Consider the following 14,812-nt stretch of genomic DNA (forward strand, 5'->3'; position numbering starts at 1 on the left):
ATGACTATGTTGAGATCAAGGGGAGAGTGAGGACGATGGAAAGGCCAGAGCTCCTCTCCCCTCAGAGCTCGAGTCTCAGCTGTGATGATCCCCGTATACTCACTCTTGTCTGTGACACGTGTCTGGGAGGCTTTCAAAACTGTCCTACCCTGCCCACTTGCTTTCTGGTGGCACCCCTGAAGATCCATGAGTCCTGTCTCAGTGTGTCTTCTCCCTCGCCTCACAGAAGTCACTTACTATATGGTCTCAACCACCATGCAGTCCAAGGTCAAAGGAGACATGTGACCACCACAAACCAACAGTCCAGAGGTGGTTTCTATGGAGCTGTATTGTCCACGTCCTCACCCCAGTACTCATTGGACTTGCTCTTGACCTCATAGTTGGAGAGTTGCCTTCATCCCGGCCACCGAGGGCATGTGTCCATTGTGAGTGTTGATGTCTTTAGAGAAGGAACTCCTTTAATGGCTGAGGAACCTGGGGGCGAGGAGAGCCAGGAAGGTGTGAGGTAGACAGACACTATCTGATTTTGTTCTCCCTTCACTCTGTCTAGCTGGTGACATTCTCCTGAGTCCCTGGAGGTCCAGGTCTGTACTTGGACCCTTGGGAAGGACATAGGGAATGTGAGATGAAGGCCATGGGCCCAGGAATCAGACTGCCTGAGGATATCAATAGTGAGAAGACCATGCAGAGTGGCTTCTATAGGCTGGTGGGAGGGACCATGGCATGGAGTGGCTCTGAAGCCAAGTGTGACTGCTAGAGGCAAGGAATGCTTCTTGGAAGAGGCATAGAGGAGGAGGAGGAGAAGAAGGAGAAGGGGAGGGGGAGAGGGAGGAGAAAGAGGAGGAAGAGGAGGAAGAAGAGGAAGAGGAGGAGGAAGAGGAGAAGGAGGAGAAAGAGGACGAGGAGGAATAAGAGGAGGAGGATGACAAAGGAGGAGGGCAAACCATTGGTCAGCTTACCTCCTTTTGCATGAGCTCAGCATAAACCACACAGGCAGCAGAGATCAGCTCATCCGAATCAAGGTCGATAAGGTTGTTGCAAGCCTGGAGGGGGATACATGTGTACAGTGAGTGTGTGCGTGTGCGTGTGCGTGCGTGCGTGTGTGTGTGTGTGTGTGTGTGTGTGTAAGCAAACACCTCTCCTTGTGCCTTTGGGAATACAAAGGTAAGAAAGCTACTACTCACAGCAGTTATTGGGGAGCACGTGAGGTCTCCACAACCTGCCACGGTGCCTGCAAATTGTGTGCTTTGGGGGTTTGATAAACATAGCCTTCACATGAGCGTCTAGGAAACCCCAGGGCTTCTGCTGCATGCTTTAAGCTCCTAAGGAAGACTTGCTTTATAATTGGAGTACCACCTGAGGTGGTTCCCGCCCCCCCCCCCCCCGTACTTCAGCTGGCTTTTAAAGCACATCTAAAAAAATCATAGGCCCTTTTGCTACACGGCCAAGGGTTAACGTCAAGGCAGCAGAGTCTAGTGGTTAGACCACTCAAGGCCTCAGTTCCCTCATGTGCTTACTTGGATGATAAGCCAGTATAGCCTCTGTCACTGTGCAGGGCCTTTGAGGATTCTACTAAAACCCATCAGCATGGAGCTGCATACTGCTCTCTCATCACCTGCTCTCCCCTGGAGGCAAAAGCAGCCATCAACCCGAGATGGGTCCAGGGATCAGGCTCTAAGCTGGCAGGGGATCTGGCCAGGGTACTCTCACCGTGAGAATGGCATCACCGCTCATACACTCCAGCAGCGCCTGCTCACGCACCATCTGTAGCATGCTGTAGGCCACCAGCACCTGGAAGTTTCTGCAGGGCTTTCCCGTCAGCAGGACCTGTGGGCAGCCAGCAGGCTTCAACTCTGTTGCCTGAGACCAGGATACCCTGGGGGCAGCAAGTGTCCACAGACCACATACTCAGAACAGGATATGGAAAAACCAGAATTTGAATGGGAGCTTAGCAATCCAGGGCTTCCCCAACAAAATCTGCAGTAGGGGTGCTGTATTCAATTTGGACTTGGAGGTTGGCAATCCAGGATGAAAGGGTGAGCCAGGTGGGAGGTGCATTATGGGATAGTCCATGCCAGACTGGCAGTTGGGCTGGACTCTCTAGCTAGGAACAGCTCTGAGGCAGGACAGCAACAGGTGGTAGGTTTGTTCCTAAGGAGGGTCATCTGCTGCTGGCCCGAGGGACTGTTGTTGGAAGACTTCAGGTGTCCTTGGGGCCTGCCTTGTAGGGAAGCAGGTTCTAAGAGAAGCAAGCCAGCAATCTAGAGGAGGGGACCAAGGAAGGGCAGTGAAAGACAGCAGAGAGCCGGGGAGGGTGGGAGCAGCTGCAGTGCCTGTGCTAACTGCCCTATAGAAGGTCGGTGGAGTCTGGCATCACAACTGATGGGCAGATGCTCTAGCGCTCTCCAGCAAGGTGGGAGTAGGGTTGATAACCTAATTAAACGCCAAATCACAGAGCATCATCCAGAGCCAGGAGGAAAGGGAGGCAGGAAATCTTGCAGTGTCTCCCTAACGCAGGAGGGGTACAGTCTACCTTAAGTGTCCCCAGCTTCATGCGCCTCACCTCCCAGAGCCTCCAGACATCATCGAAGGATTTGAAGGCACGTTGGAAGCAAAGGCAGAACCACGGGAAGAGGGACTGCACAGCTCCTGAGCCCTTCCCTTCTGTGGGGAGAGAAGCGGGTGCTTAAGCCACCACACGACAGAGCACAGGGGACATAGGAAACATGAGAATGTCACCTGCTACTTTCCCCAACATGCCATGGAGTCCGTTTGGAGCTTAGATTTAGCATCACAGACCCAGCCACTCTCCTCCATGTTGGGCCTTCCCTCCTGAGTATGTCTGTCAGGCTGGGCCAGGGCCCTCCCACAGCCTACCTGCTGGTGTGAGAAGTAATGGTAACTGTGGACAACTCACTGAGGTGTTCAGCAAATTCAGGGTCCAGTAGAGTGATCAGGATGTTGAGCATGTCCAGATTCTTGCCTACACCGATGTTGATGACACAGCTATGCTCCTGTACAAGGTGGGACCAGTGATCAGTCCTCCTAGATCAACTTGAGGGCATCACGGAAGAAAGCCAACGTCTCAGTCCTAACTCTGAGAGGCCCCATGTCTGGGTCATCCAATTCCGTGTGTGTCTGTGTGAGTGTGTCTGCGTAAGAGTGGGACCCAGAACAGCCCTCCCGAAGTCTGAGGCTTCCAGTGCTCACCCACTGACCTCCAGGGTGTTTGGGGACTGGAGGGAGTGTCTGAGGCTGTCAGTGCCTTGGGCTTGATGGGTGGTGGGGAGGAGGAGATTTGAGCCCCGCTTAACCCTCACTGTTTTCTGCAGGAAGAACTGGAAGAGCCAGAAGGTCTCATGGTCGTGCTCCACCATCAGCTGGAAAAGCATCACCATCTCATGGAAGCCTCGCTGGTACTCTGCAGGGGAGGGCTCTGGTGAGGAGGAGCCAGCAGGGCCCTGTGCCAGGGTCCAGGAAGGACCGGCAAGTATGGGCTGGGGTTCCATCCCGGCTCACCGGCCTTTGTGTTGCAGACGTAACTCAGCAGCAGGGTCTTCTCCAGTTTCTTCTTGTCTATAAGCACATTGCCCAGGGGATCTTTATCATACAGCCTCTGGATGTCGAATGCTAGGTTAGAGCAAGGGACAGGGAGTGACAGTCACTCATCTCCAGCACAGAAAGCACGGATTACTTCATCTCCTTCAGTAGAGGACAGGTCCTAAAAAACCCTACGGGGGGGGGGGCTTGAAAAGGCATGTCAGCCCCCCCCCCACCTCCTCAATTCATCTCTCCATCACGCCCTGCTGTTCTGGGCTTCTTCTCCACTCTAAATGCTCCTCTCATCCTATTCAGATCTGACTTAGTTCAAAGTTGTAGGGGTGGGGAGAGGAAGACAAAGCGACAGAGATAGCATGTGTCAGGGAAGCACACCTAGGAGGACCCATGAGCACGGGCTGGCGGATTGACCCAGGTTTGGTTAGGAAGACTCCAGGCTAAGCCTCTGGAGTCAGTCACCTATGCCTGGAAATGACCAGGAAAAGAAGTAAACGGCCCCTGCCCTCTCCCCTGCCCAGCCCCTGCCCTCTCCCCTGCCTAGCCCTCCCTCCCTCCCTCCCTCCGTCTGCTCACCGATGTTGTTCCGAGTCTCTGTGAAGTTCCCATGTAAGTTTTCCAGCAGGGGCTGGATTTTCTCATACATCTGGCACAGGGAGTTATAGTTCCTCCTGAGAAAACAGCATTGGGGCCGAGTAAGGTGACCCTTCCCCTTCCAGGAAGGGACAGTTCGGCAGCAGCTGATGCTGAGCTCAAGGGGAATGGGGTAGCCTTGCCCACCTGGTCCCCACCTGCAGAGCTTTCATCCATCTCAGCCTGAGTGGCCTTGAGCAAGCGTTCCCAACATGCCGCTGACACAGTGTGGAGACAAGTTAATGGGGGGTGGGCTCAATGTCCCCCCATAGCACCCGAACTCTGGAGCCACCACTTAACCAAATATCTGCAGAGGGATGTCATGCTCCCTTCCCTAAGCCTCAGTTTCCTCATCTGCAGAGTGGGGACAATTCTGGCAACACCCCCCCCCCCCCGAGTTGGAAGGACTCATGCTGAAGACTGAATTTTATTTAGTTAGTCCAGTAACTAACTGGTGGCCTCTGCAAGTCATATCCTAAATGTAACCCCTACAACCTGTAACATGGTCTTATTTATAAAAGAGGTCTTTTAGGATTTCAAGATGAGATCATTCTGTATTTTCTAGGGGACCTATAAATGACAACTGTCTTTAACACACACACACACACACACACACACACACACACACACACAAGGTTGGAGGGCATATGTCCACTGAACTAGAGAGTGAATGGATGTAGCCTCAAGCTAAGGAAGCTTCCGTGGGAGGTGTGGAGAAGAACCTTCTGTCTCGCGGCGCCTTCCCAGGAGGCCAGCACGCAACCTTGTCTTCTGCCTCCAGAAGGCCAGGAAAAAGATGTCTGTTACTGTCAATCCCCCATTTGTGGCACTTTGCCTCGGCGATCATGTGGGTTGTTCCTTAGGCCCTCTGTACCTGGTCTGCCACTCATATCCCCTCTGTCCTGGACTATTCTCCATTGGTCCCTTGTCTTTTCCATTTCCTGGCTGGGAGTTGTCTTGGGGCTGAGCTCAGCTTCTGTTCCAGACCCCGACCCCCAGACGTAGTCAGGCAGCCTAAGATGAACACTTCCAAGAAGGAAGCAATCCACTGTGGGGTCATTCAGACCCAGCCCACCTTAAGCACTCACATAGAGAGGTGAGGCCTGCAGTGAGCCCAAGACAAGGAGACTAGAGGACTCTGCCCCAGTGTGGTCTCCACAGGGGAGAGAAGAGGCAGGCTCCAGGCTCTCAGCAAGCCCAAGTCCCAGGGTCACAGAAGTGGCTTTGGGTGGCATCCCCACCAACATGAGCCATAGCTGTTCTTTCCCTGTGCACGATGACATGCCTGTTCCTAGAATGAGGTCATTGTAACCACTCTGTGAACTGTACTGTGACCCCAAATTTGACAGTGGAGGAGACTAAGCCTTAAGCTGAGAAGTTCACTCAAGAATATGATGTTAATGCTAGAATTTGAATTGAATTCTTTCCAAAACAAGACTGCACGCTACTCACCTATGAAGATCCTCTGGTTAATCAGGACACACTAGAGGAAGTGCCCTGCTTGATCCTGGCCTTGAAGCAAGGATGGAGTTTTTGCATTTATTTAGTCAGTGTGTGTGTGTGTGTGTGTGTGTGTGTCTCGTGTCTGTGTGCCACATACTTGTGAAGGTCAGAGGACGGATTGTGAGAGTCCACTCTCTCCATCCACTGTGGGATTGAACCCTGACTGTCAGGCTTGGTGGCAGGTGCTTTTATCCTCTAAGCAATCCCAGTGGCCCAAGGGTGGGGCTTTGGGAAATAGATAATGGGGGAGACCAGTGTGGATGGAGGGAGGAAGAGCGAATGAATGAGCCAAGAGCAGAGGGAGTCAGAAGAACACCGAGCTCTGGTAGAGTGTTGAGCTGATGGAGATTCCCTGGGTGTCCGTTTTATATCAACTTGACACAAGCTAGAGTCATTGTAGAAGAAGAAACCTTGATTGAGAAAATGCCCCCACCAGATTAACCCGTGGGTAAGCCTGTCCCTGATTTGCTTGACTAGTGATAGATGTGGAGGGCCCAGCTCACTGTGGGAGGTGCTGCCTCTGGGCCGGTCCCAGCTGCTATAAAGAAAGCAGATTGAGCAAGGTGTGAGGAGCGAGCCAGTAAGCAGCACCCCTCCATGGCCTCTGCATCAGCTCCTGCCTCCAGGTTCCTGCCCTGACTTCCCTCGGTGATGGGCTGCAATGTAGAGCCCTAAGCTTTGGAATAAGACCTCTCCTCCACAAGTTGCTTGTGTGTGCCGTGTCGTCACAACAGCCCTAACACTAAGACAGCCCCTCAGGCAGCTGGTACGGTCAGATGGAGGGTTCTGGGATGAGGGAGCCAGGGTTGGGAAAGAGATTGCTGTTTGAAATGTCAGCAGACACACCTGCGGGACTGTTGAACCTGAGGACAGGAGAAGCCTATCCCGGGCACTGGGAACAGAAGCTGACAGGGCAGAGAGGTAGAACCTAGACTCAGGAAGCAGTTCAGCCATGGGGTGTAGGGGTAGCAGTCGGTGGAGTGAGGACTGGGCCCTTTGAGGGTAGGTTGTGTAGGGAAGGGTGGGGTCGGGAGTAAGGTGATAGGGGAAAGTAGGGTAAGCCTCTGCCTGCCACTTATTTGGTCAATGGAACTGGAGAGGAGCTGCCAGCTTAAACCTGGGTCCACCTACTGCGTGTAGGTCCTGTGCAGGAAGCATCAGGGGGTCTTCTAAGGATAAGGGATCCATTTGAAGAAGAGGCCTGAATCTTTAGGCTGAGAGGGCAACCCACCCCGCACCCCCACGCCACCCGAAGCCCCAGCAACTATTCACCGAAAGAGAGAGGATCTGGAAAGCTCTACCTCCTGTTGCTGTCCACCATGAGCCGCTCATCCCGTGAACTCTGCCATGAGTAATAGCCTGTGAGGAACTTCCAGGCTTCTGTCCTCACGAAGGGGTGTAGTCCCTGGGCACGGAGGTCACGAACTCTCAAGATGAATACTCAGAGGTCTTTGCCCAGTGCCCTGCCTGATCCCTGCCCTCCGGGCCACCCCCTAGTTCCAGGGCTTGGTTGAGGGGCAGCCCAGGGACCATACCCTTTCCAGGATGTTAATACAAATGTAGTCTCGTGACTTGGCCAAGTGACCGTTCTCGTCGAAGAAGCTGTCCCATTCTGCCTTGTCGATGGGGGGGTTTCTCTTCTCCTGATAAGAACATCCAGATTAGTGGTCCTCCACTGGCGTCTGCGGCCTTCCCTTCTAATATAAGGTGGTTTTCACGTGCTAGGCTCTAAACTTTGTAAGGGATCAAAACTCACAGCCTCTGACTCCGTTCCAGAATGCTCTATCCGGAGGAAATTGCTGGAAATAAGTAGGGGAACGAAAACCCAGGAAGGACAGTAATGTTCACCCAAATGAAAAATGTTAGTACTCTGAATCTGTGCAATAAGGGGATAATCAAGTAAGCCGTGTCTTATATATACCGTGGAATACCGTGAGGCATGTAAAATCATGTTGACAAGGCATGAACAATAATCTGGAAACATACAAATGTTAACAGAAAAAAAAAAAAAAAAAAAAAAAAAAGCAGAGCACACAGTTTAAAACCTGACATTCTCCCTACACACCAGTGCCGGCTCTCTGTGTAGTCTGTGGTCTGACAGTAGCGCTGTCCATCTACGCGCTGGGCTCTCTATTCCAGCCGGATCAGTGTTCACAGTACTACCGCTCGTATACTGTGTCTGTTACATAGTATAAGAACTGTAATACATAAACTCATACGCATTTTTTTAAAAAAAAAGACTGAAGGTTGGGCACAGTGGCTCATGCCTGTAATCCCACCCAGCACTTGGGAGACAGGTGAATCTCTCAGATCAAGGACACCATGGCCTACATAGGAAGTTCCAAGCCATATGAAGCTACACAGTGAGACCCTACCTCAAGAACAACAGCAACTAAATAAATGATAGTAAAAATACAGAAGAAAATACAAGAAAACACTCTCTATAAGAACAATAGTGGGACTTGAGAGATGGCTCATCAGTTAAAAGCACTGGCAGCTGTCCCAGAGGACCCAGGTTCAATTCCTAGCACTCAGATGGCAGCTCACAACCAGCTATAACTCCAGTTCCAGGGTACCCGATGCCCTTTTCTAGCCTCTTTGGGCACCAGGCACATGTGTGGTGCACAGATATACATGCAGCCAGAACACCCATATGCATACAATTTAAAGAAAAAAATTAGTCATTGAGGTTAGGGATGTAGCTCAGTTGGTCGAGGGCTCGCTTAGCACACTGGATGCTCCAGGTTTGATCCCCAGAACCACATGCCTGGTTCAATTCCACACTCCTGTGGAGGCAGGAGGACCAGAAGTTCAAGGTTATTCTCAGCTATGCAGTGAGTTTGAGGCCAACCTGGGATGCACCAGACCCAGTCTTTAAAGCAAACCAAGAAGCTACTGTGACTCTCTTGAAAGGCAAGGAGTAGAAACCTTTCTTTGTCCTTTTTTAATCGTACTTTATGTTTTACTTTGACTGTGCTGCTTTGCTAATAGAAAGATTAAGATAAGCACAAAGTAAACATGTGCTCTATTTTATCTTCCCTGAAAATATAAAGCAGCCCGGTCGCAGGAATATTTGTGTGAGGAGATGCGTGCATGCCTGGCCCGTGCGTGGTAGGCACACTTGTGTGCCACACGCTTTCGTATGAGTGTTAAGGGACAGTGTCTGAAAAGCATTTGCAAAATAGCAACTAAAGGTGAGGCCGTGGAGTGAGCTGGTCCCTCTCCCCAGCTGAAGAGAAGGGGATCTTGAAATGCCACATTGCAGAGAGACGTGAGCTGCTCGCTCTTAATACCTGAATGTGGAGACACAGGACTCTAAATTAAAAATGTACTCAAGGGAAAAGAAAAAAAGACCAACAGCAAAACTTTAGTGACTGACTGACTGACTGAGTGACTGCAAATCTTCCTTTTCTGCATATCCAACCAATCCTAGCTAACTAGGTAGTGTGCATTTCTGTGAAAGTTGATTGATATATATAAATGTGTGAGTGCGTGTGTGTGTGTGTGTGTGTGTGTGAGTGAAATACAATAAAATAAAGTTAAGATGTTCACATTCTTCAAAAAAAAAAAATGTACTCAAATCACCGGAGGGTCTTCTGGTTCAGAAAGTTTGGGGAAACAGCCTACAGAGACGAGTTCCTAACAGTTTCCTGGATGGCTGAGGCTGTGGCTCACAGACCCAGTGAGGAGCCACAGTGAGCCATTGACCACAGGCAGGTCAGTTTCCCTATCTGCAGGTCAGGTGGGCTAAGAGCTCCCTTTGTTTGTCAGTGTAGTTGGTGTGTGTGTGTGTGTGTGTGTGTATGTGTGTATGTGTGTATGTGTGTGTGTGATGTGTGCACATATTATAAGTACACGGGAAGGCCTGAGGTTGATGCTGGGAATCACCTTTGATTGCCTGCTTGACCTTATTCAATGAGACAAGGTCTCTCAATCAAACCTAGAGCTCACTGATACAGCTATATTCCCCTAGTCAGTTTGCTCCTGGCATCCCCTCTCTCTGCCTTCTGAGACTGGGATTACAGGGGAACGACCATACCCACCCAACATTTCACGTGGGTCTGGGATTCAAACTCTGTCCTCATGTTTACAAGAAAAGTGCTTCAGGGCTGAGCCATCTCCCTAGACTGAACATCCCTCTTTAATAACTCACCACACACTTTATCTGCTGGATCAACCCTGAGAAACGGGGCGCTAGGAGTTACAGGTAACTTTGACCACGGACTGCCTTTGGGAAGTAAGGTCTCCTCGATGCTGGCAATCAGCTTCACCCTTGGGTGTTCACAGATTGATGAGGAGGACTGGTCAGCCCACTGCCTGAGTCTGAGAGCAGCTCGACCGCTGACTGGATTTGAAGTCTCCAAGATCTATTTCTCACTCATCAAATGATAATAGCCTGATCACATCCTATCTCAAAGGGCTGGGATGAGAGGAGTGACTATAAACGAAGCATTTACAACACCATCTGTACACATCGACTGCTGTGTGGCAGCTTATTCATTATTATTAGTATTAGCCTTCTCTAAATTTGGAGAACAGGAGGAATATAGAAAAAAATTCAAAGCTTGGTGATCATCTGCAATAAACGTGTAACGTTTAAACCCCAAGTGCTCGTTTTGCATTTTTATGTATCGCCCTATTAATCACATGACAAATGGGTCTTGAGATTGGTTAAGGTCATTGTAATTAGTTATGATTTTGAAAAATAGTGCGTAGAAAAATTTCATGACTCAGATGTACCCGAATAGTTTATTAACTGGGCTTGGGACCTAGTAACAGAAGCACTACTGCCACCTGGTGGCAACATACCAAAATTGTTGGCAAAAACACCAAAGAAAACTCAGTGAGAGGCTGCAACTCTAAAACTCAGTAAATTTAAAATGACGCAGTTGGGGAGGAAGCCATACTGAGTTCTAAGTCCCACCCCCCAATAAGGTAAAAAGGGATGTAGATATCTAACCTGTGACTGCTGTTGAAGGGAAATGGCCCTTGCTCCCCCTTCCATGGCCAGCTTTCCCATTCAGCAGGGACAGAGTCCCACTATAAACCGGAGGATGGGAGACAAGCACTTGGGACTGATGAAGAGCATGTATCAGTTAGGTATGGTGGCATATGCTTATAATCTCAGCACTCAGAAAGCTGATATAAAAGGATCACAAGTTCAAGGCCAGCCTGGGCAGCACAGAAACACCTTATCTCAAATCAAATCAAAGAACATACCAGAATGAAGGTGGCTGATCGCCTGGCAGAGAGGCTGTTTTCAGGAGAAAGGGTAGTCATGTTCCCTTCTTGCTGCCTTGGGTGTGGCCTGTGTCCAGCTCTTCCCTAGTGATTAGGGAACCAGGGAAAGGGGACTTCCTTTTAAGAGATGGACTGGGCCTCTCTTGACGTCCCACGTTTGAACAAATCCAGCTAGATGTGTGTCACAAGGCCCTGGAGCTGCCATCACAATGACCTTGGAACACACACAGAAGCCAAGGGAGGAAATTCACAGACCACCCCCTCCTCAAATTACAGTGCACACAGGTCACATGTCAGAGGTTGAGTTAATGGATCCAGCAGAGTGGCTAGCTGGGGAGGCCTTCCTGGAGGAGGTGAGCTACAATTTCCTATTTCTGGCTGTTGTTTTAGCAGACCAGTACCAGAGCTCATTATAGCTACAGTCAGAGCCTCAGGTTTAGGAAGGACTTTCCAAAACACCAAATCAGTATACCTGATCTGGAGACCAAGAGAAGGTTTATGTAAGACTACACAGGAGGCCACGATTTAGCATTTGAATAGTGGTTCCTGGTGTGTGTGTGTGTGTGTGTGTGTGTGTGTGTGTATGTGATTCTCTGCCTTATTTGTTGAAACAGGGTTTCTCACTCAACCTGGCTAGACTGGCTGGTCAGGGATCCACCTGTTTCTATCCCCAGCACTGGGGCCACAGGTACATCTGTATGCATGGCTTTTTACAGGGTGACCGGAGATCTGCACTCAGGTAGTCATGTTTGCATGGCAAACACTTTGTCCACGGAGCCAACTCCCCAACCCTCTGCTTTAGTCACCTGTATACCCAGAGCAAGGTCTTGGGCAAACTAAGACAGTTGGTTTGAGCACAAACTGGATGAATAGTTCAATGAAATAACTGAAGCTGCAGTGTGTAGGGGTGTACACCTTTAATGCCAGGACTCAGGGGGCAGAGGCAGGCAGATCTCTGTGAGTTCAAGGCCAGCCTGGTCTACAGAGTGAGTTCTAGGACAGCCAAGGCTACACAGTGAGACCCTGTCTTGAACAAAACAAACAAGTAGAGTAACTGCCACCCTCTTGCACCCCTTCCTGTACCTTGTACATGTCCCTCTCCCTCCTACCCTGATTTCCATTCCACCAGGGTCAATGTCAGATTATTTTGTGCTCAGTCTTCTAATGCCCCGCCCTCAGCTTCCTGGTGCCTGGTAGGTGTTGCTGTTAAAGGGACCTGAGAAGGTGGCGCCTCTTGGCTCCATAGTCACGGTCTCCAGCCTTACTTGCCTTTTCACTCAGGTCTGTCCTGCCTGGAAAGCATCTTTAGTCATTACACAAACCAAACTGCCGTCAGGAGCTCCAAGGTGGAACTCGGAGACTGACCTCAAATCTGAAATCTACCAATTCCCCCCCCCCCCCGATTCCCCAGCCATGAAATCAGAACACAGCCAACCTCCGCCTTCGTAACCTTATTAACCGAGCTGTCCATATGGAAGTCTTGCGTAGACACAATTCACTGTCTCATTGTCTGATACGGTTCTGCTGGCTGGAGGCCCTACAGGGAGTCTCTGACAGCCCGGTAGCACCTGTCTTTTGCCTCCCTCTGTTTCCCCCCATCCAAATACAGGAAGATACCGAGAGCCTTTGCGCCTTGGCCTGCTGTCCCAGTCTCCGCAGAGCAGGAGGGGTGGGCAGCACCCGTGGGCACTGAGTGGAATAGGAATCCACTCCACGCACCTCAGAGCAGCTTCATTTGGAGGTCTGTGAGGTTTCCAAGTCAAACATGGGGAGCAGGAGACACCGCGTGGGTGTTCCTCACCGCGGATGACAGGGGCTGATGACGGATGCCTCTCTTCCTCCACATTAGCAAAGCACCTTGTGGAGAATTAACTGCAAGCTTCCCGAATAGAGGAGGATTGGCCAGAGAGGAGTGGGAACAATCTGATTGCTGAATGCAACTTGGTTTCTAAACCGAGTGTGGTGGATGTAGATCATCTGCTGAACTTCCTTTAACCTTTGGCTCCCTGGGTGCAAATGCTGGGTCGTAACTCTGCTCCAAATTAGCCAGCCCCATCTACTCCATTACTGCAGCCTCATAGAAACGATACAGAGGCTTAATATTCAAACAATTCAAGGAACTCCACAGAGCACGAAGGGCCTGAATCTGACCCACAGATTTTTCAGATACTTTTTAAGAAATGGATTTATTTGTGTGTATGAGTGCATGTTCATGCGTGTGTGTGTGTGTGTGTGTGTGCACAGTTGCGTACTGTACCGGCTGGTTTTGTGTGTCAACTTGACACTGGCTGGAGTTATCACAGAGAAAGGAGCTTCAGCTGGGGAAGTGCCTCCATGAGATCCAGCTGTGGGGCATTTTCTCATTTTCTCAGTTGGTGATCAAGGCGGGGAGGGCTCATTGTGGGTGGTGCCATCCCTGGGCTGGTTTCCTGGGTTATATATGAAAGCAAGCTGAACAAGCCAGCAGAAGCAAGCCAGTAAGGAACATCCCTCTATGGCCTCTGCATCAGCTCCTGCTTGAGTTCCAGTCCTGACTGCCTTTGGTGATGAACAGCAACGTGGAACGTGTAAGCTGAATAAACCCTTTCCTCCCCAACTTGCTTCTTGGTCATGATGTTTGTGCAGGAATAGAAACCCTGACTAAGACATGGACGTGTGCTCAGAGTCCAGGAAGAGGCATTGCATGTCCTCTTTGGCCATCTGCTCCATTAAGGAAGCTTCTCTTCTTAAACCTGGGGACCCCTCTTTCTCTACTAGCCTAAAAGCCAGCAAGCCCCAACTGCTCTGTCTCCTCCTCCTCTAAATCAGAGCTGGGGTTACAGGTTTGCACCAGATACCCAGCTTGTTACATGGGTGCTGGCATCCAAATCCCTGTCTTCATGATTGTGCAGTAAACACTCAACTGCTGAGCCATCTCTCCAGTCTCATTTGCAGAGTCTTACCAGCACTTCACATCTCCTGGGTCTCCTGGGGCTAAACAGTCCCTGCTTCCACTTATGTATATAATTGCCAAAGATTTTGGATGCCAGCTTATTACTTTCCTTTTATGCATCCCCCCTCCCCCCATTTCTGCTTTAAGTCTCTATGCATGGAGATGCTTCAGGTCATGAGATTCAGGGCATGAGAGCCGCAGGTTCTGGAACCATGCTTGGGATTAGCATTACAGAAGGCCACCTGGGCCATTTTTGCCCTTAGGAATCTGGCTGTTAGCTGGTGGGCTAACGGTTGAGGAGGGAGGGGGCTTTCCAGGGATCAGAGGACTCATACCTCCAAAGGTTTCAGACTTTTACCTTGTTATTTTGGTTTTGGTTTAAAATAGTACGTCATTGACCTGGAATTTACTAAGTAGGCTAGGCTCACTGGCCAGCAAGCCCAGGGCTCTGCCTATCTCTTGCTTTCCTAGCACAGGAATGCAGGTGTATGTCACCATACCCAGACTTTACCTGAGCTTGCAGAGGAGTGACTGAGCTCATAAGAAAGCTCTTGGGTTGTGGTGCCAGGCAGACTTCTGTCTAAATCCAGATGGGGACAAGTGACCAGTTCTTGTCACCTTTGACTCTTGCTCAGCCTCAGGAAAGTGGTTCGGGCCTAAAACCCTTTTCTCCCAAGAGAAAAGGTTCCACTAAGCTTGTGTGGGGCACATCACTTTCCTGCAACCATCTTTTCCCGTTCCAGGCTCCAAGAGCGCTCCTTTGTTCTGCTTAAGCATATGCGTCTGTCCTCTGGCTCCTGGCCAGCCTTCCCGCTAGATCTCTTCCAGGTGGAGAGAGAATGGGGGCCTTTACCTGTGGCACAGAAGGCTATGTGAAGGTCATCATCCTGTGTTGGTGGCAGACTGAGACCTCTGGTGATGGGGGGCAGACACCCACTATTGGAGTTG

At 50.4% G+C, this 14,812-nt stretch overlaps 1 protein-coding gene across 4 annotated transcripts; it reads right to left on the bottom strand.

Annotated features, from left to right (window-relative positions):
- Positions 1-299: 299 nt before the first annotated feature.
- Positions 300-11,101, bottom strand: Tbc1d21 (TBC1 domain family member 21). Of its 4 annotated transcripts, none has more exons than XM_021207676.1 (11): positions 10,912-11,101; positions 7,227-7,334; positions 6,993-7,096; positions 4,132-4,226; positions 3,520-3,630; positions 3,321-3,421; positions 2,918-3,014; positions 2,564-2,664; positions 1,711-1,827; positions 960-1,043; positions 300-474 (listed from the first exon to the last, which is right to left on the bottom strand). In XM_021207676.1, exons 1-11 carry the CDS (start codon positions 10,969-10,971, stop codon positions 442-444), a joined length of 1,011 nt encoding a protein of 336 aa, XP_021063335.1. In that variant the 5' UTR covers positions 10,972-11,101; the 3' UTR covers positions 300-441. The 4 variants fall into 4 exon arrangements, 3 of the variants coding, with proteins under 3 accessions (XP_021063335.1, XP_021063336.1, XP_021063337.1); XR_002380860.2 differs by having other exon boundaries at positions 312-474; positions 1,711-1,876; XM_021207677.2 differs by having other exon boundaries at positions 312-474; positions 2,564-2,661.
- Positions 11,102-14,812: the final 3,711 nt, after the last annotated feature.

This window comes from Mus pahari, chromosome 10 (genome assembly GCF_900095145.1).
Source record: "Mus pahari chromosome 10, PAHARI_EIJ_v1.1, whole genome shotgun sequence".
In the NCBI taxonomy this organism is placed as follows: Eukaryota; Metazoa; Chordata; class Mammalia; order Rodentia; family Muridae; genus Mus; species Mus pahari.